General features: G+C 40.1%; 1 protein-coding gene across 1 annotated transcript in view; it reads right to left on the bottom strand.

Annotated features, from left to right (window-relative positions):
- Window positions 1-26,712, bottom strand: part of LOC122803315 (lectin-like) — a 353,928-nt gene that overhangs the window by 114,198 nt on the left and 213,018 nt on the right. Inside the window, exon 5 of the mRNA XM_044072881.1 lies at window positions 11,976-12,087. Coding sequence (XP_043928816.1) covers window positions 11,976-12,087 — 112 coding nt within the window. The remainder of the gene's footprint in view (window positions 1-11,975; window positions 12,088-26,712) is intronic.

The following is a 26,712-nucleotide window of genomic DNA, read 5'->3' as shown; positions in this document are numbered from 1 at the left end:
CACCATTAAGTGCTTGAAAATGGAGGTATGAACTTAAGTTTGCCTACTTAAAGGAGTATATGGCTAAGCATCTTATGGTCATCATGACCACTCACCTACATTGGTACTATATTGCACAAATTTAAACATATATGTACATAAATCATCTGTACAAAGAAATGACATTTGCAAATTAAAATGCAAATAAATTTGTAGTTTTTTTAGAGTTACATAATCTATAACAACAGTTATCTTTATTTTGAATTTATATAATTAAGGTTGTTTGTCTTTTCGGCTTTTCCCGGTAAGGGGTCGCCACAGCGGAACTCCAGTCCGCTAATGATTGGGAGTAGATTTGTATGGTGCCAAGTTGCGAGCCTGACACCCAACCTTCAGCAAAGGCATGCCCATTCAAGCATGTCTTTCGGAGGCCACTCAACCTTGGGGAGGACATGCAGACTCCACACAGAAGGCACTCTCCACACACTAGCTGAGAATCGAATGGGAGAACCTCTTGCTGTGAGGCAACAACGCAACCGCTGTACCACCGCGGCTTTAATTAAGGTATATAATTAAAATAGGGTAACAATAAGAAGTGAAAATTTAAAACAAGAGAGAAAGTAGGAGCCTCATCAAGGCTTTATTCATGATATAAGTCTAAAAATGTATAACAAAAAATGTGAAAGAAGAGGAAAAACTGAGAGGTAATAATTCTCACATATATATGCAGAGAAAACATACTCATTTCCATATTAACACAGTGGCAACATCTCAAAACAAAAGGACCAAGATAAACAGTGTAGCGCAGTAGTTCAGGTAGTAGGTTAAAGAGTTTAACACTAGTGTCTGAATCTCATCAAGTCCCACTTCTATACTTCATGGCCCCACATGCATGCTCGCAGACACACTCACAAATGGGTTCCTATTACGCGATCGAAAATCCCTTTAGGCGAATACAAAGACATTGGACCATATTGCACGAAGTACGTAAACCCTGAATGGTCAAAACTGCGAATTTCGAAATGCCGATTTGTTTTGGTTGGCCCGTCTGCGGTACAGCTCCGTAAGGTAAGTGTGCGATAGATAGGACTTTAGTGTTAGGATTTGGGTTAAGGTAAGTGCATAGATAGGTACTGTATGGAAGAGTTAGAGTAGTGTTAGGTGTAGGGTTTTTTAAGTGTATGTATGTGTATTATTTATTTTGTTTAGGTGTATGTCTGTTGGGGATGTGTGTGGTAGTTACGGACCTTAGGGTTAGGGAGGGGTTAAGGAGAGTGCATAGATAGTTGTGTTTGTGGGGTTTAGTGTAGTGTTGGAGGTAGGGTTTTGGTGCTTTTATTTTGTTTAGGTGTATGTCTGTAGGGGATGTGTGCTGTAGTTACAGACCTTAGGGTTAGGGAAGGGTTAAGGAGAGTGCATAGATAGTTGTGTTTGTGGGGTTTAGTGTAGTGTTGGATGTAGGGTTTTGGTGCTTTAGTTTAGGTTAGAAGTAGGGTTTGGTTAGTGTATGTATGTGGTTTATTTATTTTGTTTGGGTAGGTAGTATGTAGCGGGTTGTGGGGTTGGCAGACTATTACAGTTAGATATATTTTTTTCATGGTTTAGTGTGTTCGGGATTTTCATGTTTCACAGTATAGGGGTCGATGTTTTGGTATTTGCGAATAGGGTTTTTTGCTTTGCTAATATAGACCCTCATAAATGTACATTCACCCTTGTGCACACTCACACTCTCATAGTCAAACACACACACTCATGCATACAAACACACACACACACACACACACACACACACACACACACACACACACACACACACACACACACACACATTCACCCATGCATGCACACACTCACTTGTGCACACACTTACTCATGCATACACATATATGCACACATATACGCATTCACTCACACACTCATAACTGCATTCACTTGAGCATTTGCACACAAGGACATGCTCATAAACAAATGCACACACATGTATGGATTCAAATACTCAGAAATGAATAGCCCCAGGAGGAACAAAATACCCCCAAGGACAATGTAGAACATATACATCCAGAAGAATACAGTTCAGAAGGAAAGGAAGTGACAGCCCTTTGGTGAGGAGGGTAACAATAGACAGGGGCAAGAGCTATAGCAGAGGGGATGAAGGATGGAGGGAGTGAATACTGAAACAGTGAAGAGAAGGACATCTACTATCTACTAAGATGGTAATATTTTACACAACTGTACTATGTCCTTCCATATCACTGTTGCACTGTTCTTTACACAAGAGGCAGTACAAGACTAGGGGGAGGAAAGCACAGAAGACCCCCTCTACAAACCCATGCAGATAACCCTGGCTAAACCTGCCCTGGCCCTGGAAAGATATTCAGTTTATAATTCTAAGTAAAAGTATGATCAGAAGTCCAAATAGCAGCTTCCAGGATGGAACTGGTGTCCAAACCTTTGAAAAAGGTGCCAGAAGAGGCAACTGTAAAATGTGCCTTTACAAACAAAGAAAAACATTTGCCATGAAAGGAATAACAAAAGGACATGGCCTTAGTGATCCATGAAGAGATGATTTTGTTGGAAATAGCTAAAATCAAAGTCCTAGGATGAAAAGAATCCAAAAGTTGCTCAGATTTCTGAATACCCTTAGTTTTATCTAAATAATGTCTGAGTTGTCTGTGTAGGTCCAAGGTGTGGAGAACCTTCTCACTGGCAGAATGCAGGGAAGAATGAAACTGAATAGACTGATTAAAGGACAACTCATTAACCACCTTGGGCATAAAATAAGGATTAGCACAAAGAGACACCCTGTCTCTGTTAAAAATTAATGGAGGAATGGCCATAAGAGCCTGAAGTTCAGACACTCTCTCAGCAGTAGTAAGAGCAAACAGCAGAACAGTCTTCCAAGGACAAAGTTGCAAGCAAGCTGGGCTATCAAGTTCAAAAGGAGCCTGAGTCAATTTTTCAATAATAAAATTGAGGCCCCAAGAAGAAAGAATAAGTTATATCAGGGGCTGATTGAGGTCCCAAGAAGATAGAATAGGTTTTATCTGGGGCCTGATATGAAGGACTCCTTTCAGAAATTGCTTGACCTCAAACTGAAAGGCCAAAGGAGGGTTCAAGGGCAGACAAGCAGGGATAACTGACAGATGAGCTTTAATTGAAGAATGTGCCAGGCCAGCATGGAGCAGATCACATAAATAAGAGAGAAATAGAGAAACCACCTACTGAGAAGACATCCTGATGGCGAGAAAGGCACCACACAGAAAATCTGTTCCACTAAGACATATATGATTTTATGGTAGTGGATTTCCTGGTCTCCTGCAGAACCTGAAGTACATCCTTAGAAAAGAGGTGCCTAAAAGGGATCAGAGCCCTGTCACCTACAGTGTCATTTGAAAAGTGAACAGGTGAGGATGGCTAAGGGATCCCCTGTCTTTCAAGAAGATCCATCCGGTGAGGTAACTTGTGATGATTGCCCTTAGCCAGAAAAGAAGAAGGGGGAACTATAACTATCTGGGCCAAAAGGTAGCCACCAACAAGATTTCGGGAGAGTCCTTTTTGATTTTGTCAAGAACTCTTAGCAGAGGAAGGGGAGGAAAGGCGAACAGAAACATTCCCTTCATGGAAAAGACAGGACTTCCACTTTCCAAGTCAGAGGACATGGTACTCCTGAACATAATATAAGAAGTTATCTGTTCAGAGGGGAGGCACAAAGCTGTACATGAGGAATATCCCATCAATGGACTATGTCCAGAAACACATCTCTGTGAAGCATACATTAATGAGCCTTTGTTCTAGAACTGCCAGAGAGTCTGCCACTAGACTGCTCTGGAGAAATGTAAACTGTTTGAAGAGTCACTTGATAACTGCTATCCAAATTGCAGGCCTGAATAGCTAGTCTGCAAAAGAGATAAGACCTCGAACCCCCCCTACCTTTTGCTCCACCACATCATGGTGATATTGTCCATGAACATTTTCAGGGGGTTGGGGAAAAAGGGGATAAAAGGTCTGCAGACCCAGAAGAAGAACACTCATTTCTTTTATGTTGCTATGGTATGATCTCTGATGAAAATGCAGGAGACCCTGAACTTTCAGAGGGCCACAAGAATCACCCCACCCTAGGTCTGAGGTGTCCATGAACAGTTGTTGGGAAGGAACTGCACCATGAAAGGTCAGTCTTGGATTAAGAAACATTTACTAAATCAAGCACTGGAGCTTGAGTCTGAGACAAAGAAACAAAGGAACAGGGAACTCTGGGGGATGAAGCCACATCAATATGAGGTACCATTGAAGCTTCATATGGAACCTGACAAGAAGAAGAATGGGAATACTGGAGGCCATAGATCCATGAGAGGGGACAGAGCAAAAGAGGGTTCAAGAAGGTTGTCAGAGACAAAACCTTGTGAGTAGGAAGAGAGAGAAACATGGGAATGGTCTGAATCCTGCAACCGACAAAATTATGGCATAAGCATCAACTTTTTGGGACTGATGGTGAACCTCAGACTTTGTAAAAGACAAATGGTAAGGTGAAGATCTTGTAGATGACTGCTGAAAGAGGGAGCCTGAATAAGCAGGCCATCTAGAAAAGGGAATAGCTGTATACTTTGAAACCTGCAAAAGGCAATTACAGGAGCAGGGCATTTGGTGAATACCTTTGGGGCAGTAGAAAGGCCCAAGGGCAAAGCAGAGAACTGAAAATGAGAGGGAGAAACAGAGAAACATAAACATTTCCTTAATAGACAGTGAATTGGGATGTGATTCTAGGCATCTTTGAGGTCTAGAGAGACCAAGAAGGCCCAGGGGACAAGAAGAGGAAACAAAGTCTAAAGAGACAACATCCTGAAAGAAGGGACCTTGAGAAAAGTGTTGAGGAAAGAGAGATCCAGGAGTGGTCTTCAAGTCCCCTCCTTCTGAGGAACAAAAAATGTCCTGGAGGAAAAACCTCTTCCCATTTGGTTGGGCGGAACACGTTGAATGCTGCTCTGATCCAAAAAGGACTGTAAGACATCTGGGAAAAGAGAGAGTGGGTCTGTAGGAGGCTGAGGATTGTCTGAAAAGGGGGGAAAGAGATTTCCATTTCATGAAATAACCCTGATGAATAATAGACAGCACCCAAGAGTCTGAGGTGATCTGTTGCCAATTTAGGAGAAACAGAGAATGTTGGAGAGACAAGTGGACCTGGCTAATGGGAAGAGGAGGCAAAGTGTCAAATGTCAAACAGGTTTGTTTGAGAAGTAGTAGTCTGAGTGGTCTTAGCAGGAGGAATATGCCTGGACCCCTTCTTACCTTTGGAAGGTTGATGAGTCTGCCTACAGACAAATGCAGTATGGTGCAGTTGTGCAGCGGTACCATTGTAACCTCACAGAAAGAAGTTCTTTGGTTCAATTCTCAACTGGAGTACCTTCTGTGTGGAGTCTGCATGCCCCCCACTGCATTCATGTGGGTTTTCTCCAGGTACTCCGGTTTCCTCCCATGTTACAAAGACATGTGTCTGGAGTGTTTCTCCCTGGGCCTCCACTGAAAATTGGCTTTATTCCAAGTTGGACTTTCCCGGTTAACAAATGTTAAATAAATAATAATAATAAAAATAGTAATTCCTCTGAAATTTGGGTATGAAGGAGACAAAAATATGCTTGAGTTCCTGAATGGTCTTATCCTTATCCTGCAGGGACTTAAAAAGGTCATCAGCAGCTGCTGTCCCAAAGAGATTTTTATTATCCAGAGGAGCATCCAAATGTCATTAGGCAAGGCCTGAAAATGAAGTCAAGAATAATGCCTCATCACAGAATCAAAAATAGTAGGCCTAGAAGAGACATCACCAGCATCATAACTGCATTTTATGGAGTGACGAGTGGCCTGGGATGTTTACCCAAGCAGGGAAAGGGCTGAAGCTTTTCCTTCTGAATCAGGCAGATCAGACACAAACTTAGCTATGTGAGAAAGGAGAGCCAAGACATACCTGGTCATGTGAGTCTGGTAATTAATAGCCCAAAATGATAAAGTGGCAGCAGTATATACTTTTGTACCCAACTATTCCATACCTGTACTTTCCTTTTGAGAAGGAAACACGTAGAAGGTAAAAGTTTAGAAGGATTATCAAATGAGACTGAAACCACTGAAGGGTCAGCAGAAGGACATTTAAGCAAGAACTTACAGTCCACAAGCACCTTGTAGAACTTGGCAGGTTTCTTAGAGGGCAGAGGATGAGAGTCATTACAGAGGGAACACAGAGGGAGCACATAAGGTGTCCAAAAGCACTGTCAACACAGGAGAGACTGCAGAGGAATTAGGAGACTCCATTTGTAAAAGTATAGTATCCCTTTTGGATGTCAGATGCCTGGGAACAATCCAACTTAAAGCACTCCATTATACAAGTCATAGTATCCCCAAATGATAATTCTTCCAAAGTGGAATCTGGGCTTAATGAATCCTCTTCCATAGTCCAGAGGAGAAGGAATTTGATAAAGGAATGCAAGGAATTCCTCCCCGTTATCTAGGTGCTCATTTTAGGAATTTGGTTCCCTTGTCCTCTTACTAGGCATGGAAGTCCAGGGAGGAGCAAAGACTGACACCCCTTGAGGAGGCTTCAAGGCCACCAAGGCATTAAACAAGCCTTGAGTAAAATCCTGCCATTTATGCTGGGCTCTTTAGCAGTAGGGGTAACATGTTTGGTCTTTTGCTTTTCTTAGGTGGCCCATCTTCCATAACAACCCCTGATAACTTACTCATTGGTGGGATTCAATAAATGTAGGAATCTCTTCCCAGACTAAGATTTCCCTCCAATACCCATATCAGACATTTGAAGAGCCTCAGATGATTTTCGAGAACTCAGATCCATGCTGGCCTCCAATAGGGTCACAGCAGAGGAACCTTATTCAAGCACCAGAAGTTCTTCAGTGCATTCACTAGCTTCTAGACATTCATCTGATGGGGGCTGGAGAGCAACTGGATCAGGCCTAGACTTTTTGGCCTTCCTCTTGGAAGATGGCTGTAAGTCTAGATGGCAGGATTCCACCATAGTACCTTCAGTCAACATTTTAAGACATTGGTTCTTGAGATACATAGAGAGGGAAGATAAAGGACTATGGAGGGTCTTAGGGACACACACTTGACAGATAGAGCACTGTGTATAGTCGTAGGAAGCACCTAGGCAAAAAAGACACTGGTCGTGATGGTCTTTATGAGGAATCTATCTTCCACACTGGAATTTTCCCCTCTCTTGGATGACATGAACACAAGTAACAGCAATATTAAGAAAAATACAGAAGAAATCCAACAAGACACTTACCTGAAGATGGTTTGGTAACCAGTACAGAAGACAGGTGTTCAGGCCAATGTTTGATAATGGCATTCCTACTGGCAGCAAAGAGTATTTGCATCTGTACGTCACCTTTATGCCCTATCCTTATGCAGGAAGCAAACATGTGATGTATAGTGCTTATAAAATCCAAAGGCTTTGGTATACTGACTGGATATTGGACTATCCTTTGTAGGAGATCCATTCAGTGAAGAATACTGCAGCAGTGATATGGAAGGACAGCTATGATTCCAGTTAAAACATGGTATCAATTTTACACAGTAATACTTTACATGTTTTGTAACTCCTGATTCTTAATACCTAATACTTACTACTTTGTCTACCTTCATCACACCACAGATATGTAGCGCCTTCTCCTCATGCATACCTACATACCAAAAGCATGAGCTACTTCCTGTACACTTAGCATCAAGCTAATCTCTTAATCTAAACTACACGCTTTAAACGTGTCCAAGTTCCCACACTTCTTTTACTTTATAACGTTGTCTCAACCCCACTTAGCCTGTATTTAAAATATCCCGCCAATTATTTACTATTCCATCCTTAGCTGCAGTGCTGTTTTCAGCTCATGCCCTTACACAATTTGTATGATTTTTTTCTTTAAGGAGCCCTTTCTTCTGATCATAAGCTCTCATTCTCTGTTGCCTTCACTGCACTGACTTTGTGTTCCTTTCATCTCAGTGTTCTTCCGCCCCCTTGCCATCTCTACCATTTAACTTGACTTTATGTTAAGATTATATTACTCTTTAATGCTAATATTGACCATCCTGCTATATCTGCACAGGGAATGAAGTAGGGTGGTCATTTAGATTGCATCTTCTGCTTTAGTATCTTTACAAGTGATTCTTTGTCCAGCTCCTCCACCATCGAACTTCCACCACCTGATGGTGGGCAGATGACTGACTCTGACAATGATTTTAGTGAACATCTGGCATAGTCAGGGACAGAGGGAGTCTGCACACAAGATCCCCTACCCAGACCATGGATACAGCTGCAGACACAAGCAGTCAGAAGAATGTGTCACCCCCTGTAGTCCAGCTGTCAGTGTCTGTCACAAACCCCATAGGATGGGGGATCAGATGAGTGTGTGTGCACGCGTGTGTGTGTGTGTGCGTGCGTGTGCGTGTGTGTGTGTGTGTGTGTGTGTGTGTGTGCGTGTGTGCGTGTGTGCGTGTGTGCGTGTGTGCGTGTGTGTGTATGTGTACGTGTGTGCATGTGTGCGTGTGTGTGCGTGTGTGTGTGTGTGTGTGTGTGTGTGTGTGTGTGTGTGTGTGTGTGTGTGTGTGTGTGTGTGTGTGTGTGTGTGTGTGTGTGTGTGTGTGTGTGTGTGTGTGTGCGTCTGTGTGTGTGCTGTTGCATACAGAAAGCATGAGTACTGGGTCTCTATCATATAATCGAAAGCTGACAATGTCGAATGGTCTAAAGAGCGAAAAAGCCGGAACTCGAACTCCATACAGCCCCCCATACCCCCAGCTAAATATATATATTCCAATGCCAAGGTCGCACTACAGTGAGGAAAGGGCAAATATTCTGATCTTCACTGTACTGTAATCTTAATAACAGATCTTCGAGTTCCGGCATTTTTGCTCTTTAGACCATTTGACATTGTCAGTTTTCGAATATATGATATAGACCCTGAGTACCACCCTCTTCCCAGCACTAACTATGTCACTGAGTGTAACCCAGCCCAAAATAGTGCAGCACCATCATGAAGGCACAGGCTGGTACCACCTCAGCCTTTGCTGGGATGACACAGTTCCTGCAGGGTGTGCAGAATGACTTTAAAAAGTACATGTCTCATAAGTGTGACATCTTGGACAGACACAATTGCATTCCGACACAAGGCCAGTCCCCCTCTGCATGTGCACATGCCTCATACCGGCTGCATCCAGAGATGGTAACCATCATGGACATAGATAGCTGAGCTGATAATCACACAGTGCCAGCACTTCCATGATGACATCTGGTGTGTAGAGTGCCTACAGGCTGGAGAGGTCGCTCCCCGATTCATCGTACTCACAGCAAGACCATGATGACATCTGGTGTGGAGAGTGCCTACAGGCTGGAGAGGTCGCTCCCCGATTCATCGTACTCACAGCAAGAGCACGCCTAGTAGTGGACATCATTCACAATCATTTAGCTTAATATGACCAGGTCTGTGATTTCACCCGTGAAACTCCTGGTTAGTGGCAGCTCCTGTGGGCACTGGCATGCACAGGATGCTTGCTCATCTCCTACACATACCATGTACCTGTCCATTATATTGAGCCGTAGTGCAGTACCTAACAATGAGGTTGTGTCCCACCATTGCAACAAGCAGTCCTTCACAGACAAAGACAACTCATGATAGTGACCCCTCCCAAAGTGCTCTTTAATAATTGCCCTCTGGACCCAGCTCACTCCTACAAACAGTGTACAATGCAGTTTTCATTTTTTATAGCACTCAGACATATTCCTGTAGAGCACACAGCAAATCTGTATTCCTTCCACCATATGTATAAATGATGATGCCCTGCCCTTTGTACTCTGTTACTTAGGTTGCCTATATCTGATGCACAGTGTGGCCAGCTTATGCAAGGACAAGTACAATCTTGTAATGGGTCTACATGCATCCCTTTAACCATTGTAGGTACCAAGGTGATATGCTAACTGCTGCCTCTTTGCCAGTGTTATGGCATACTGCACCCACCTTCATCTAGCATGCTCATCCCTGTTGCAATAGTTCAGTCACTGACTCCTTCCCTAGCAAAGCTTCAAGTGCCTGTTGTGCTGAGAGATGATTATCTTGAATTTACCCTCCTTCCTGCAACTGTTTATTAACTTGCATGTCATGCACCATTTCACACACTGATAATATCTTCGCACATATGCCAGAATCATACCACAAGTCTCCACCAGATACATCCAGACAGTGAAGCCCAAATCATGCTCCACAGCAACCCATCTATATTTTTGAATGCTTTATTAGTTTTATAACTTCATAAAATAATACCAGTTTGAAAATGAAAGAAATCGGAACAAGAAACAACCCATATGTTTGCCAGAGCATAGTTGTAAGCATTCTCTGTCAAAGTGTGGGGATTTTGGGTAGGCATCATAAACCAAGATTCTAAGGCATATCCAACATTGTCAAGAAGATGGCCATGTGGAAAGTATCTCCTCACAAACTGTTAAGGTAAAGGTTACAGGTGTGCCATATGTAAGGTTCATGTTAACTGCCTGGATCACCTGCAGACACATTGTAGAAAATACCCTATGCATTACAGACTACCTGCCAGTTAAAAGAGTGGAACTTTATGATTAACATACCTTCTTCCCTGGTCTTCAGTCAGGACCTTTATTTCAATGTGGATGTAGTTTATGGCCCCAGCACCTCAGTGAAATAAGCTACTTTGTAGGTGTCCTACATGACTTTGGCTTTCTCCTCTGTGGTACATTGAAACCACATATACACCCCCAACATACTGCAGCATGGCATTGAGGAAATTATGTAGATACCCCCACTGTGTTAGTTTCTGGAAGGTCTTTATAACTCATATATGTATAACTAGACATATATTTGTATTCAATGGGATGGGTAGTCCAACACTCCCAGTGGCCTGGAGATGTGGTACCAGTGGTCTGCATATGTGGCCAACACCTGTCTACCAGCTGTTTTATGGTGACCTTATTCTTGTGGTACTGGTCTGCAATGTTGGTGTTATGAAGACCATGAAATGCTAAGCATAGTGTGAGGGAGACAACACTCATGATTGTGGCTTATAGTGGCACTAATAGTCTATTGCATACATATGCTCACTGGTGTTGTGGCTAGCCCTAGCATATTCCTGTGACTATCCTGCATGCAAATTTTGATTTTTCTGTGCTCATAAACACTGGCTTTTGCACACTGTGTTATACTCATTGTATATTTCTGAATTGCGGTACAATGAATACGGTACAAAATATTTGAAATAAATATTTGCAAGATTGTGATTGTAGAGCTCTTCTCCCTAGACCTGCACTGAAAATGGGTACTTTCTGGCCCTGTCAGACTTTCCCAGTAAACAAATGTCAAATAAATAACTAAATACCCAGAATCCTCATTTTAATACTGTTGTTCATTACCATCTCATTATATCTTAATTAACATCTACGTCAAACACCTCTGCTGCTCAGTCTCTGCTGCTTGCACTAAGTGTGTATGTAAATAACAAACAGCCTGTGTGGGCACACTTTGTGCATCTCTGCTTATTGCAATCTGGGGAATGTTTCTGTATCTTAGGGTTTCTTCTTTGAAGTCAAATGTCTGATATTTCTATGCATCACGATAGTTCTTACCAGTATTGTTATTTTTACACTAATGGGAACAGCTCTTATTGCTGATTAATGAGTTTATGTTTTTAATTTAATTTTCTCCTTGTATAATTACCATGCATGCTGTAAGTTTTATTATACTCACTGTAATGTGATTTTTTTGTCACACCTTAGTAACATCTCGGCATTTAATAGCTTTCAGCACCATGAATTTATGACCCTTATAACATGTTCTTACTAAAGACACTGACTAAAATCACACACAGTACAAATGAAATCAAAGTTAACAAAATGTAAATGAAAGATAAACCTACAGAAAGGCAACAGAAATCCTTAGCAAATGTTATCAAATCATGTCATTAGCAAAGAAATGAAAGTAAGTCACCTTTTGTTTCCATCACCACGCAAGCTGGAGAATACCAGCTATGAGAAGGGGCACCACGGGCCCAGTACTGAAAGTCCATTTGGCTTCCATCTGTCCAGTAGTAAGTAAAACTCTAAAATTCAGAAAGAAGGGAAATGAGTCATCCTATGGCATTCATATTCATTTTATGTCTTTTTCTAATAAATGTTTCTTGTTTTTAACTAAACATCACCCATAAAAATGCTACTACTAAGAATGACTTTCCAGAATTGTATCTATTATTCACATTAGTACCTGGAAGCTCCTATAATCAGAGCAGTACCCCAAGGCTCTGTCTTGCATGTATCTTGTGCTGATACCATCAAACCAGTGCAGACAAGTGTCCAACTAGCTTTAAGTTAATTGAACCAGCAGGTCAGGCTCCGAGCTTAACATAGATTTTAAAAGAGATTTTTATTTTTCAAAATTTGTAAAAGATGCTCCTGCACAATCAAAAAAAGACACAGTGACTCCTGATTCATTTTCTTCTTCAAATGATAATCTCTTGTATTGTGCAATCTTTTCAGAAGTTAGGTAAATGTCACTGCAGTGACTCAGTAGCTCAGTTTGTTAAATGCTCTGTCTGTAGTACATTTAGCAGTGACAGTAGATCAGTTTGTTAAATGCTCTGTCTGTAGTACATTTAGCAGTGATTCAGTAGCTCAGTTTGTTAAATGCTCTGTCTGTAGTACATTTAGCAGTGACTCAGTAGCTCAGTTTGTTAAATGCTCTGTCTGTAGTACATTTAGCAGTGACTCAGTAGCTCAGTTTGTTAAATGCTCTGTCTGTAGTACATTTAGCAGTGACTCAGTAGCTCAGTTTGTTAAATGCTCTGTCTGTAGTACATTTAGCAGTGACTCAGTAGCTCAGTTTGTTAAATGCTCTGTCTGTAGTACATTTAGCAGTGACTCAGTAGCTCAGTTTGTTAAATGCTCTGTCTGTAGTACATTTAGCAGTGACTCAGTAGCTCAGTTTGTTAAATGCTCTGTTTGTAGTACATTTAGCAGTGACAGTAACTCAGTTTGTTAAATGCTCTGTCTGTAGTACATTCAGCAGTGACACAGTAGCTCAGTTTGTTAATCGCTCTGTCTGTAGAACATTTAGCAGTGACTCAGTAGCTCAGTTTGTTAAATGCTCTGTCTGTAGTACATTTAGCAGTGACTCAGTAGCTCAGGTTGTTAAATGCTCTGTCTGTAGTACATTTAGCAGTGACTCAGTAGCTCAGTTTGTTAAGTGCTCTGTCTATAGTACATTTAGCAGTGACACAGTAGCTCAGTTTGTTAAATACTCTGTCTGTAGTACATTTATTAGTGGCTCAGTAGCTCAGTTTGTAAAATGCTCTGTCTGTAGTACATTTAGCAGTGATTCAGTAGCTCAGTTTGTAAAATGCTCTGTCTGTAGTACATTTAGCAGTGACTCAGTAACTCAGTTTGTTAAATGCTCTGTCTGCAGTACATTTAGCAGTGACTCAGTAGCTCAGTTTGTTAAATGCTCTGTCTGTAGTACATTTAGCAGTGACTCAGTAGCTCAGTTTGTAAAATGCTCTGTCTGTAGTACATTTAGCAATGACTCAGTAGCTCAGTTTGTAAAATGCTCTTTCTGTAGTACCTTTAGCAGTGACTCAGTAGCTCAGTTTGTTAAATGCTCTGTCTGTAGTACATTTAGCAGTGACTCAGTAGCTCAGTTTGTTAAATGCTCTGTCTGTAGTACATTTAGTGGTGACAGTAGCTAAGTTTGTTAAAGGCTCTGTCTGTAGTACATTTAGCAGTGACAGTAGCTCAGTTTGCTAAATGCTCTGTCTGTAGTACATTTAGCAGTGACACAGTAGCTCAGTTTGTTAAATGCTCTGTCTGTAGTACATTTAGCCGTGACACAGTAACTCAGTTTGTTAAATGCTCTGTCTGTAGTACATTTAGCAGTGACACAGTAACTCAGTTTGTTAAATGCTCTGTTTGTAGTACATTTAGCAGTGACACAGTAGCTCAGTTTGTTAAATGCTCTGTCTGTAATACATTTAGCAGTGACACAGTAGCTCAGTTTGATAATTGCTCTGTCTGTAGTAAATTTAGCAGTGACTTAGTAGCTCAGTTTGTTAAATGCTCTGTATGTAGTACATTTAGCAGTGACACAGTAACTCAGTTTGTTAAATGCTCTGTCTGTAGTACATTTAGCAGTGACACAGTAACTCAGTTTGTTAAATGCTCTGTCTGTAGTACATTTAGCAGTGACACAGTAGCTCAGTTTGTTAAATGCTCTGTCTGTAGTACATTTAGCAGTGACACAGTAGCTCAGTTTGTTAAATGCTCTGTCTGTAGTACATTTAGCAGTGACTCAGTAGCTCAGGTTGTTAAATGCTCTGTCTGTAGTACATTTAGCAGTGACACAGTAGTTCAATTTGTTAAATGCTCTGTCTGTAGTACATTTAGCAGTGACTCAGTAGCTAAGTTTGTTAAATGCTCTGTCTGTAGTACATTTAGCAGTGACTCAATAGCTCAGTTTGTTAAATGCTCTGTCTGTAGTACATTTAGCAGTGACTCAGTAGCTCAGTTTCTTAAATGCTCTGTCTGTAGTACATTTAGCAGTGACTCAGTAGCTCAGTTTGTTAAATGCTCTGTCTGTAGTACATTTAGCAGTGACTCAGTAGCTCAGTTTGTTAAATGCTCTGTCTGTAGTACATTTAGCAGTGACTCAGTAGCCCAGTTTGTTAAATTCTCTGTCTGTAGTACATTTAGCAGTGACTCAGTAGCTCAAGTTTGTTAAATGCTCTGTCTGTAGTACATTTAGCAGTGACTCAGTAGCTCAGTTTGTTAAATGCTCTGTCAGTAGTACATTTAGCAGTGACTCAGTAGCTCAGTTTGTTAAATGCTCTGTCTGTAGTACATTTAGCAGTGACACAGTAGCTCAGTTTGTTAAATGCTCTGTCTGTAGTACATTTAGCAGTGACTCAGTAGCTCAGTTTGTTAAATGCTCTGTCTGTAGTAAATTTAGCAGTGACTCAGTAGCTCAGTTTGTTAAATGCTCTGTCTGTAGTACATTTAGCAGCGACTCAGTAGCTCCGTTTGTTAAATGCTCTGTCTGTAGTACATTTAACATGACTCAGTAGCTCAGTTTGTTAAATGCTCTCTGTAGTACATTTAGCAGTGACACAGTAGCTCAGTTTGTTAAATGCTGTCTGTAGTACATTTAGCAGTGACTCAGTAGCTCAGTTTGTTAAATGCTCTGTCTGTAGTACATTTAGCAGTGACTCAGTAGCGCAGTTTGTTAAATGCTTTGTCTGCAGTACATTTAGCAGTGACTCAGTAGCTCAGTTTGTTAAATGCTCTGTTTGTAGTACATTTAGCAGTGACACAGAAGCTCAGTTTGTTAAATGCTCTGTCTGTAGTACATTTAGCAGTGACTCAGTAGCTCAGTTTGTTAAATGCTCTGTCTGTAGTACATTTAGCAGTGACTCAGTAGCTCAGTTTGTTAAATGCTCTGCCTGTAGTATATTTAGCCGTGACACAGTAGCTCAGTTTGTTAAATTCTCTGTCTGTAGTACATTTAGCAGTGACTCAGTGCTCAGTTTGTTAAATGCTCTGCCTTTAGTACATTTATCAGTGACTCAGTAGCTCAGTTTGTTAAATGATCTGTCTGTAGTACATTTAGCAGTGACACAGTAGCTCAGTTTGTTAAATGCTCTGTCTGTAGTACATTCAGCAGTGACTCAGTAGCTCAGTTTTTAAATGCTCTGTCTGTAGTACATTTAGCAGTGACTCAGCAGCTCAGTTTGTTAAATAATCTGTCTGTAGTACATTTAGCAGTGACACAGTAGCTCAGTTTGTTAAATGCTCTGTCTGTAGTACATTTAGCAGTGACTCAGTAGCTCAGTTTGTTAAATGCTCTGTCTGTAGTACATTTAGCAGTGACACAGTAGCTCAGTTTGTTAAATGCTCTGTCTGTAGTACATTTAGCAGTGACTGAGTAGCTCAGTTTGTTAAATGCTCTGCCTGTAGTACATTTAGCAGTGACTCAGTAGCTCATTTTGTTAAATGCTCTGTCTGTAGTACATTTATCAGTGACTCAGTATCTCAGTTTATTAAATGCTCTGTCTGTAGTACATTTAGCAGTGACACAGTAGCTCAGTTTGTTAAATTATCTGTAGTACATTTAGCAGTGACTCAGTAGCTCAGTTTGTTAAATGCTCTGTTTGTAATACATTTAGCAGTGACACAGTAGCTCAGTTTGTTAAATGCTCTGTCTGTAGTACATTTAGCAGTGACTCAGTAGCTCAGTTTGTTAAATGCTCTGCCTGTAGTATATTTAGCAGTGACTCTGTAGCTCAGTTTGTTAAATTCTCTGTCTGTAGTACATTTAGCAGTGACTCTGTTGCTCAATTTGTTAAATGCTCTGTCTGTAGTACATTTAGCAGTGACACAGTAGCTCAGATTGTTAAATGCTCTGTCTGTAGTAAATTTAGCAGTGACTCAGAGCTCAGTTTGTTAAATGCTCTGCCATTAGTACATTTAGCAGTGACTCAGTTTGTTAAATGATCTGTCTGTAGTACATTTTGCAGTGACTCAGTAGCTCAGTTTGTTAAATGCTCTGTCTGTAGTACATTTAGCAGTGACTCAGTAGCTCAGTTTGTTAAATGCTCAGTCTGTAGAACATTTAGCAGTGACTCAGTAGCTCAGTTTGTTAAATGCTCTGTCTGTAGTACATTTAGCAGTGACTCAGTAGCTCAGTTTGTTAAATGCTCTGTCTGTAGTACATTTAGCAGTGACTCAGTAGCTCAGTTTGTTAAATTATCTGTCTGTAGTACATTTAGCAGTGCATCAGTAGCTCAGTTTGTTAAATGATCTGTCTGCAGTACATTTAGCAGTGACACAGTAGCTCAGTTTGTTAAATGCTCTGTCTGTAGTACATTTAGCAGTGACTCAGTAGCTCAGTTTGTTAAATGCTCTGTCTGTAGTACATTTAGCAGTGACTCAGTAGCTCAGTTTTTAAATGCTCTGTCTGTAGTACATTTAGCAGTGACTCAGCAGCTCAGTTTGTTAAATGCTCTGTCTGTAGTACATTTAGCTGTGACACGGTAGCTCAGTTTCTTAAATGCTCTGTAGTACATTTAGCAGTGACTCAGTAGCTCAGTTTGTTAAATGCTCTGTCTGTAGTACATTTAGCAGTGACACAGTAGCTCAGTTTGTTAAATGCTCTGTTTGTAGTACATTTAGCAGTGACTCAGTAGTTCAGTTTGTTAAGTGCTCTGTCTGTAGTACATTTAGCAGTGACACAGTAGCTCAGTTTGTTAAATGCTCTGTCTGTAATACATTTAGCAGTGACTGAGCAGCTCAGTTTGTTAAATGCTCTGTCTGCAGTGCATTTAGCAGTGACTCAGTAGCTCAGTTTGTTAAATGCTCTGTCTGTAGTACATTTAGCAGTGACACAATAGCTCAGTTTGTTAAATGCTCTGTCTGTAGTACATTTAGCAGTGACTCAGTAGCTCAGTTTGTTAAATGCTCTGTATGTAGTACATTTAGCTGTGACTCAGTTGCTCAGTTTGTTAAATGATTGGTCTGTAGTACATTTAGCATTGACTCAGTAGCTCAGTTTGTTAAATGCTCTGTCTGTAGTACATTTAGCAGTGACTGAGTAGCTTAGTTTGTTAAATGCTCTGTCTGCAGTACATTTAGCAGTGACTCAGTAGCTCAGTTTGTTAAATGCTCTGTCTGTAGTACATTTAGCAGTGACACAGTAACTCAGTTTGTTAAATGCTCTGTCTGTAGTACATTTAGCAGTGACACAGTAGCTCAGTTTGTTAAATGCTCTGTCTGTAGTACATTTAGCAGTGACACAGTAGCTCAGTTTGATAATTGCTCTGTCTGTAGTAAATTTAGCAGTGACACATTAGCTCAGTTTGTTAAATGCTCTGTATGTAGTACATTTAGCAGTGACAGTAGCTCAGTTTGTTAAATGCTCTATCTGTAGTACATTTAGCAGTGACACAGTAACTCAGTTTGTTAAATGCTCTGTCTGTAGTACATTTAGCAGTGACACAGTAACTCAGTTTGTTAAATGCTCTGTCTGTAGTACATTTAGCAGTGACACAGTAGCTCAGTCTGTTAAATGCTCTGTCTGTAATACATTTAGCAGTGACTCAGTAGCTCAGGTTGTTAATGCTCTGTCTGTAGTACATTTAGCAGTGACACAGTAGCTCAATTTGTTAATTGCTCTGTCTGTAGTACATTTAGCAGTGACTCAGTAGCTAAGTTTGTTAAATGCTCTGTCTGTAGTACATTTAGCAGTGACTCAATAGCTCAGTTTGTTAAATGCTCTGTCTGTAGTACATTTAGCAGTGACTCAGTAGCTCAGTTTGTTAAATGCTCTGTCTGTAGTACATTTAGCAGTGACTCAGTAGCTCAGTTTGTTAAATGCTCTGTCTGTAGTACATTTAGCAGTGACTCAGTAGCTCAGTTTGTTAAATGCTCTGTCTGTAGTACATTTAGCAGTGACTCAGTAGCCCAGTTTGTTAAATTCTCTGTCTGTAGTACATTTAGCAGTGACTCAGTAGCTCAAGTTTGTTAAATGCTCTGTCTGTAGTACATTTAGCAGTGACTCAGTAGCTCAGTTTGTTAAATGCTCTGTCAGTAGTACGTTTAGCAGTGACTCTGTAGCTCAGTTTGTTAAATGCTCTGTCTGTAGTACATTTAGCAGTGACACAGTAGCTCAGTTTGTTAAATGCTCTGTCTGTAGTACATTTAGCAGTGACTCAGTTGCTCAGTTTGTTAAATGATTGGTCTGTAGTACATTTAGCATTGACTCAGTAGCTCAGTTTGTTAAATGCTCTGTCTGTAGTACATTTAGCAGTGACTGAGTAGCTCAGTTTGTTAAATGCTCTGTCTGCAGTACATTTAGCAGTGACTCAGTAGCTCAGTTTGTTAAATGCTCTGTCTGTAGTACATTTAGCAGTGACACAGTAACTCAGTTTGTTAAATGCTCTGTCTGTAGTACATTTAGCAGTGACACAGTAGCTCAGTTTGTTAAATGCTCTGTCTGTAGTACATTTAGCAGTGACACAGTAGCTCAGTTTGATAATTGCTCTGTCTGTAGTAAATTTAGCAGTGACACATTAGCTCAGTTTGTTAAATGCTCTGTATGTAGTACATTTAGCAGTGACAGTAGCTCAGTTTGTTAAATGCTCTATCTGTAGTACATTTAGCAGTGACACAGTAACTCAGTTTGTTAAATGCTCTGTCTGTAGTACATTTAGCAGTGACACAGTAACTCAGTTTGTTAAATGCTCTGTCTGTAGTACATTTAGCAGTGACACAGTAGCTCAGTCTGTTAAATGCTCTGTCTGTAATACATTTAGCAGTGACTCAGTAGCTCAGGTTGTTAATGCTCTGTCTGTAGTACATTTAGCAGTGACACAGTAGCTCAATTTGTTAATTGCTCTGTCTGTAGTACATTTAGCAGTGACTCAGTAGCTAAGTTTGTTAAATGCTCTGTCTGTAGTACATTTAGCAGTGACTCAATAGCTCAGTTTGTTAAATGCTCTGTCTGTAGTACATTTAGCAGTGACTCAGTAGCTCAGTTAGTTAACTGCTCTGTCTGTAGTACATTTAGCAGTGACTCAATAGCTCAGTTTGTTAAATGCTCTGTCTGTAGTACATTTAGCAGTGACGCAGTAGCTCATTTTGTTAAATTCTCTGTCTGTAATACATTTAGCAGTGACTCAGTAGTTCAGTTTGTTAAATGCTCTGTCTGTAGTACATTTAGCAGTGACACAGTCACTCAGTTTGTTAAATGCTCTGTCTGTAGTACATTTAGCAGTGACTCAGTAGCTCAGTTTGTTAAATGCTCTGTCTGTAGTACATTTAGCAGTGACACAGTAGCTCAGTTTGTTAAATGCTCTGTCTGTAGTACATTTAGCAGTGACTCAGTAGCTCAGTTTGTTAAATGCTCTGTCTGTAGTAAATTTAGCAGTGACTCAGTAGCTCAGTTTGTTAAATGCTCTGTCTGTAGTAAATTTAGCAGTGACTCAGTAGCTCAGTTTGCTAAATGCTCTGTCTGTAGTACATTTAGCAGTGACACAGTAGCTCAGTTTGTTAAATGCTCTGTCTGTAGTACATTTAGCAATGACACAGTAGCTCAGTTTGTTAAATGCTCTGTAGTTCATTTAGCAGTGACACAGTAACTCAGTTTGTTAAATGCTCTGTCTGTAGTACATTTAGTAGTGACACAGTAGCTCAGTTTGTTAAATGCTCTGTCTGTAGTACATTTAGCAGTGACTCAGTAGCTCAGTTTGTTAAATGCTCTGTCTGTAATACATTTAGCAGTGAATGAGTAGCTCAGTTTGTTAAATGCTCTGTCTGTAGTAAATTTAGCAGTGACTCAGTAGCTCAGTTTGTTAAATGCTCAGTCTGTAGTATATTTAACCGTGACACAGTAGCTCAGTTTGTTAAATGCTCTGTCTGTAGTACATTTAGCAGTGACTCAGTAGCTCAGTTTGTTAAATGCTCTGTCTGTAGTACATTTAGCAGTGACACAGTAGCTCAGTTTGTTAAATGCTCTGTCTGTAATACATTTAGCAGTGACTGAGTAGCTCAGTTTGTTAAATGCTCTGTCTGTAGTACATTTAGCAGTGACTCCGTTGCTCAGTTTGTTAAATGCTCTGTCTGTAGTACATTTAGCAGTGACACAGTAGCTCAGTTTGTTAAATGCTCTGTCTGTAGTACATTTAGCAGTGACTCAGTAGCTCAGTTTGCTAAATGCTCTGTATGTAGCACATTTAGCAGTGACTCAGTAGCTCAGTTTGTTAAATGATCGGTCTGTAGTACTTTTAGCAGTGACACAGTAGCTCAGTTTGTTAAATGCTCTGTCTGTAGTACATTTAGCAGCGACTCAGTAGCTCAGTTTGTCAAATGCTCTGTCTGTAGTACATTTAGCAGTGACTCAGTAGCTCAGTTTGTTAAATGCTCTGTCTGTAGTACATTTAGAAGTGACTCAGTAGCTCAGTTTGTTAAATTCTCTGTCTGTAGTACATTTAGCAATGACTCAGTAGCTCATTTTGTTAAATGCTCTGTCTGTAGTACATTTAGCAGTGACTCAGTAGCTCAGTTTGTTAAATGCTCTGCCTGTAGTATATTTAGCAGTGACTCAGTAGCTCAGTTTGTTAAATTCTCTGTCTGTAGTACATTTAGCAGTGACTCTGTTGCTCAGTTTGTTAAATGCTCTATCTGTAGTACATTTAGCAGTGACACAGTAGCTCAGTTTGTTAAATGCTCTGTCTGTAGTACATTTAGCAGTGACTCAGAGCTCAGTTTGTTAAATGCTCTGCCATTAGTACATTTAGCAGTGACTCAGTTTGTTAAATTATCTGTCTGTCGTACATTTAGCAGTGACACAGTAGCTCAGTTTTTTAAATGATCTGTTTGTAGTACATTTTGCAGTGACTCAGTAGCTCAGTTTGTTAAATGCTCTGTCTGTAGTACATTTAGCAGTGACTCAGTAGCTCAGTTTGTTAAATGCTCAGTCTGTAGAACATTTAGCAGTGACTCAGTAGCTCAGTTTGTTAAATGCTCTGTCTGTAGTACATTTAGCAGTGACTCAGTAGCTCAGTTTGTTAAATGCTCTGTCTGTAGTACATTTAGCAGTGACTCAGTAGCTCAGTTTGTTAAATTATCTGTCTGTAGTACATTTAGCAGTGCATCAGTAGCTCAGTTTGTTAAATGATCTGTCTGCAGTACATTTAGCAGTGACACAGTAGCTCAGTTTGTTAAATGCTCTGTCTGTAGTACATTTAGCAGTGACTCAGTAGCTCAGTTTGTTAAATGCTCTGTCTGTAGTACATTTAGCAGTGACTCAGTAGCTCAGTTTTTAAATGCTCTGTCTGTAGTACATTTAGCAGTGACTCAGCAGCTCAGTTTGTTAAATGCTCTGTCTGTAGTACATTTAGCTGTGACACAGTAGCTCAGTTTCTTAAATGCTCTGTAGTACATTTAGCAGTGACTCAGTAGCTCAGTTTGTTAAATGCTCTGTCTGTAGTACATTTAGCAGTGACACAGTAGCTCCGTTTGTTAAATGCTCTGTCTGTAGTAAATTTACCAGTGACTCAGTAGCTCAGTTTGTTAAATGCTCAGTCTGTAGTATATTTAGCAGTGACACAGTAGCTCAGTTTGTTAAATGCTCTGTTTGTAGTACATTTAGCAATGACTCAGTAGTTCAGTTTGTTAAGTGCTCTGTCTGTAGTACATTTAGCAGTGACACAGTAGCCCAGTTTGTTAAATGCTCTGCCTGTAATACATTTAGCAGTGACTGAGCAGCTCAGTTTGTTAAATGCTCTGTCTGCAGTACATTTAGCAGTGACTCAGTAGCTCAGTTTGTTAAATGCTCTGTCTGTAGTACATTTAGCAGTGACACAATAGCTCAGTTTGTTAAATGCTCTGTCTGTAGTACATTTAGCAGTGACTCAGTAGCTCAGTTTGTTAAATGCTCTTTATGTAGTACATTTAGCTGTGACTCAGTTGCTCAGTTTGTTAAATGATCGGTCTGTAGTACATTTAGCATTGCCTCAGTAGCTCAGTTTGTTAAATGCTCTGTCTGTAGTACATTTAGCAGTGACTGAGTAGCTCAGTTTGTTAAATGCTCTGTCTGCAGTACATTTAGCAGTGACTCAGTAGCTCAGTTTGTTAAATGCTCTGTCTGTAGTACATTTAGCAGTGACACAGTAACTCAGTTTGTTAAATGCTCTGTCTGTAGTACATTTAGCAGTGACTCAGTAGCTCAGTTTGTTAAATGCTCTGTCTGTAGTACATTTAGCAGTGACTCAGTAGCTCAGTTTGTTAAATTCTCTGTCTGTAGTACATTTAGCAGTGACTCAGTAGCTCAGTTTGTTAAATGCTCTGCCTGTAGTATATTTAGCAGTGACTCAATAGCTCAGTTTGGTAAATTCTCTGTCTGTAGTACATTTAGCAGTGACTCAGTGGCTCAGTTTGTTAAATGCTCTGTCTGTAGTACATTTAGTAGTGACAAAGTAGCTCAGTTTGTTAAATGCTCTGTCTGTAGTACATTTAGCAGTGACTCAGTGCTCAGTTTGTTAAATGCTCTGCCTTTAGTACATTTAGCAGTGACTCAGTAGCTCAGTTTGTTAAATGCTCTGTCTGTAATACATTTAGCAGTGACTGAGTAGCTCAGTTTGTTAAATGCTCTGTCTGTAGTAAATTTAGCAGTGACTCAATAGCTCAGTTTGTTAAATATTCAGTCTGTAGTATATTTAGCCGTGACACAGTAGCTCAGTTTGTTAAATGCTCTGTCTGTAGTACATTTAGCAGTGACTCAGTAGCTCAGTTTGTTAAATGCTCTGTCTGTAGTACATTTAGCAGTGACACAGTAGCTCAGTTTGTTAAATGCTCTGTCTGTAATACATTTAGCAGTGACTCAGTGCTCAGTTTGTTAAATGCTCTGCCTTTAGTACATTTAGAAGTGACTCAGTAGCTCAGTTTGTTAAATGCTCTGTCTGTAATACATTTAGCAGTGACTGAGTAGCTCAGTTTGTTAATTGCTCTGTCTGTAGTAAATTTAGCAGTGACTCAGTAGCTCAGTTTGTTAAATACTCAGTCTGTAGTATATTTAGCCGTGACACAGTAGCTCAGTTTGTTAAATGCTCTGTCTGTAGTACATTTAGCAGTGACTCAGTAGCTCAGTTTGTTAAATGCTCTGTCTGTAGTACATTTAGCAGTGACACAGTAGCTCAGTTTGTTAAATGCTCTGTCTGTAATAAATTTAGCAGTGACTGAGTAGCTCAGTTTGTTAAATGCTCTGTCTGTAGTACATTTAGCAGTGACTCCGTTGCTCAGTTTGTTAAATGCTCTGTCTGTAGTACATTTAGCAGTGACACAGTAGCTCAGTTTGTTAAATGCTCTGTCTGTAGTACATTTAGCAGTGACTCAGTAGCTCAGTTTGTTAAATGCTCTGTATGTAGCACATTTAGCAGTGACTCAGTAGCTCAGTTTGTTAAATGATCGGTCTGTAGTACTTTTAGCAGTGACACAGTAGCTCAGTTTGTTAAATGCTCTGTCTGTAGTACATTTAGCAGCGACTCAGTAGCTCAGTTTGTTAAATGCTCTGTCTGTAGTACATTTAGCAGTGACTCAGTAGCTCAGTTTGTTAAATGCTCTGTCTGTAGTACATTTAGAAGTGACTCAGTTGCTCAGTTTGTTAAATTCTCTGTCTGTAGTACATTTAGCAATGACTCAGTAGCTCATTTTGTTAAATGCTCTGTCTGTAGTACATTTAGCAGTGACTCAGTAGCTCAGTTTGTTAAATGCTCTGCCTGTAGTATATTTAGCAGTGACTCAGTAGCTCAGTTTGTTAAATTCTCTGTCTGTAGTACATTTAGCAGTGACTCTGTTGCTCAGTTTGTTAAATGCTCTATCTGTAGTACATTTAGCAGTGACACAGTAGCTCAGTTTGTTAAATGCTCTGTCTGTAGTACATTTAGCAGTGACTCAGAGCTCAGTTTGTTAAATGCTCTGCCATTAGTACATTTAGCAGTGACTCAGTTTGTTAAATGATCTGTCTGTAGTACATTTAGCAGTGACACAGTAGCTCAGTTTTTTAAATGATCTGTTTGTAGTACATTTTGCAGTGACTCAGTAGCTCAGTTTGTTAAATGCTCTGTCTGTAGTACATTTAGCAGTGACTCAGTAGCTCAGTTTGTTAAATGCTCAGTCTGTAGAACATTTAGCAGTGACTCAGTAGCTCAGTTTGTTAAATGCTCTGTCTGTAGTACATTTAGCAGTGACTCAGTAGCTCAGTTTGTTAAATGCTCTGTCTGTAGTACATTTAGCAGTGACTCAGTAGCTCAGTTTGTTAAATTATCTGTCTGTAGTACATTTAGCAGTGCATCAGTAGCTCAGTTTGTTAAATGATCTGTCTGCAGTACATTTAGCAGTGACACAGTAGCTCAGTTTGTTAAATGCTCTGTCTGTAGTACATTTAGCAGTGACTCAGTAGCTCAGTTTGTTAAATGCTCTGTCTGTAGTACATTTAGCAGTGACTCAGTAGCTCAGTTTTTAAATGCTCTGTCTGTAGTACATTTAGCAGTGACTCAGCAGCTCAGTTTGTTAAATGCTCTGTCTGTAGTACATTTAGCTGTGACACAGTAGCTCAGTTTCTTAAATGCTCTGTAGTACATTTAGCAGTGACTCAGTAGCTCAGTTTGTTAAATGCTCTGTCTGCAGCACATTTAGCAGTGACACAGAAGCTCCGTTTTTTAAATGCTCTGTCTGTAGTAAATTTAGCAGTGACTCAGTAGCTCAGTTTGTTAAATGCTCAGTCTGTAGTATATTTAGCAGTGACACAGTAGCTCAGTTTGTTAAATGCTCTGTTTGTAGTACATTTAGCAATGACTCAGTAGTTCAGTTTGTTAAATGCTCTGTCTGCAGCACATTTAGCAGTGACACAGAAGCTCCGTTTTTTAAATGCTCTGTCTGTAGTAAATTTAGCAGTGACTCAGTAGCTCAGTTTGTTAAATGCTCAGTCTGTAGTATATTTAGCAGTGACACAGTAGCCCAGTTTGTTAAATGCTCTGCCTGTAATACATTTAGCAGTGACTGAGCAGCTCAGTTTGTTAAATGCTCTGTCTGCAGTACATTTAGCAGTGACTCAGTAGCTCAGTTTGTTAAATGCTCTGTCTGTAGTACATTTAGCAGTGACACAATAGCTCAGTTTGTTAAATGCTCTGTCTGTAGTACATTTAGCAGTGACTCAGTAGCTCAGTTTGTTAAATGCTCTTTATGTAGTACATTTAGCTGTGACTCAGTTGCTCAGTTTGTTAAATGATCGGTCTGTAGTACATTTAGCATTGCCTCAGTAGCTCAGTTTGTTAAATGCTCTGTCTGTAGTACATTTAGCAGTGACTGAGTAGCTCAGTTTGTTAAATGCTCTGTCTGTAGTACATTTAGCAGTGACACAGTAACTCAGTTTGTTAAATGCTCTGTCTGTAGTACATTTAGCAGTGACTCAGTAGCTCAGTTTGTTAAATGCTCTGTCTGTAGTACATTTAGCAGTGACTCAGTAGCTCAGTTTGTTAAATTCTCTGTCTGTAGTACATTTAGCAGTGACTCAGTAGCTCAGTTTGTTAAATGCTCTGCCTGTAGTATATTTAGCAGTGACTCAATAGCTCAGTTTGTTAAATTCTCTGTCTGTAGTACATTTAGCAGTGACTCAGTGGCTCAGTTTGTTAAATGCTCTGTCTGTAGTACATTTAGTAGTGACACAGTAGCTCAGTTTGTTAAATGCTCTGTCTGTAGTACATTTAGCAGTGACTCAGTGCTCAGTTTGTTAAATGCTCTGCCTTTAGTACATTTAGCAGTGACTCAGTAGCTCAGTTTGTTAAATGCTCTGTCTGTAATACATTTAGCAGTGACTGAGTAGCTCAGTTTGTTAAATGCTCTGTCTGTAGTAAATTTAGCAGTGACTCAATAGCTCAGTTTGTTAAATATTCAGTCTGTAGTATATTTAGCCGTGACACAGTAGCTCAGTTTGTTAAATGCTCTGCCTGTAGTACATTTAGCAGTGACTCAGTAGCTCAGTTTGTTAAATGCTCTGTCTGTAGTACATTTAGCAGTGACACAGTAGCTCAGTTTGTTAAATGCTCTGTCTGTAATACATTTAGCAGTGACTGAGTAGCTCAGTTTGTTAAATGCTCTGTCTGTAGTACATTTAGCAGTGACTCCGTTGC

The sequence above is a fragment of the Protopterus annectens genome, chromosome 5.part1, assembly GCF_019279795.1.
Source record: "Protopterus annectens isolate FY-2018-M chromosome 5.part1, PAN1.0, whole genome shotgun sequence".
Classification (NCBI taxonomy): domain Eukaryota; kingdom Metazoa; phylum Chordata; order Ceratodontiformes; family Protopteridae; genus Protopterus; species Protopterus annectens.
The sequence above is the reverse complement of the archived record's forward strand: the minus strand, read 5'-3'. Positions and strand labels throughout refer to the sequence as shown.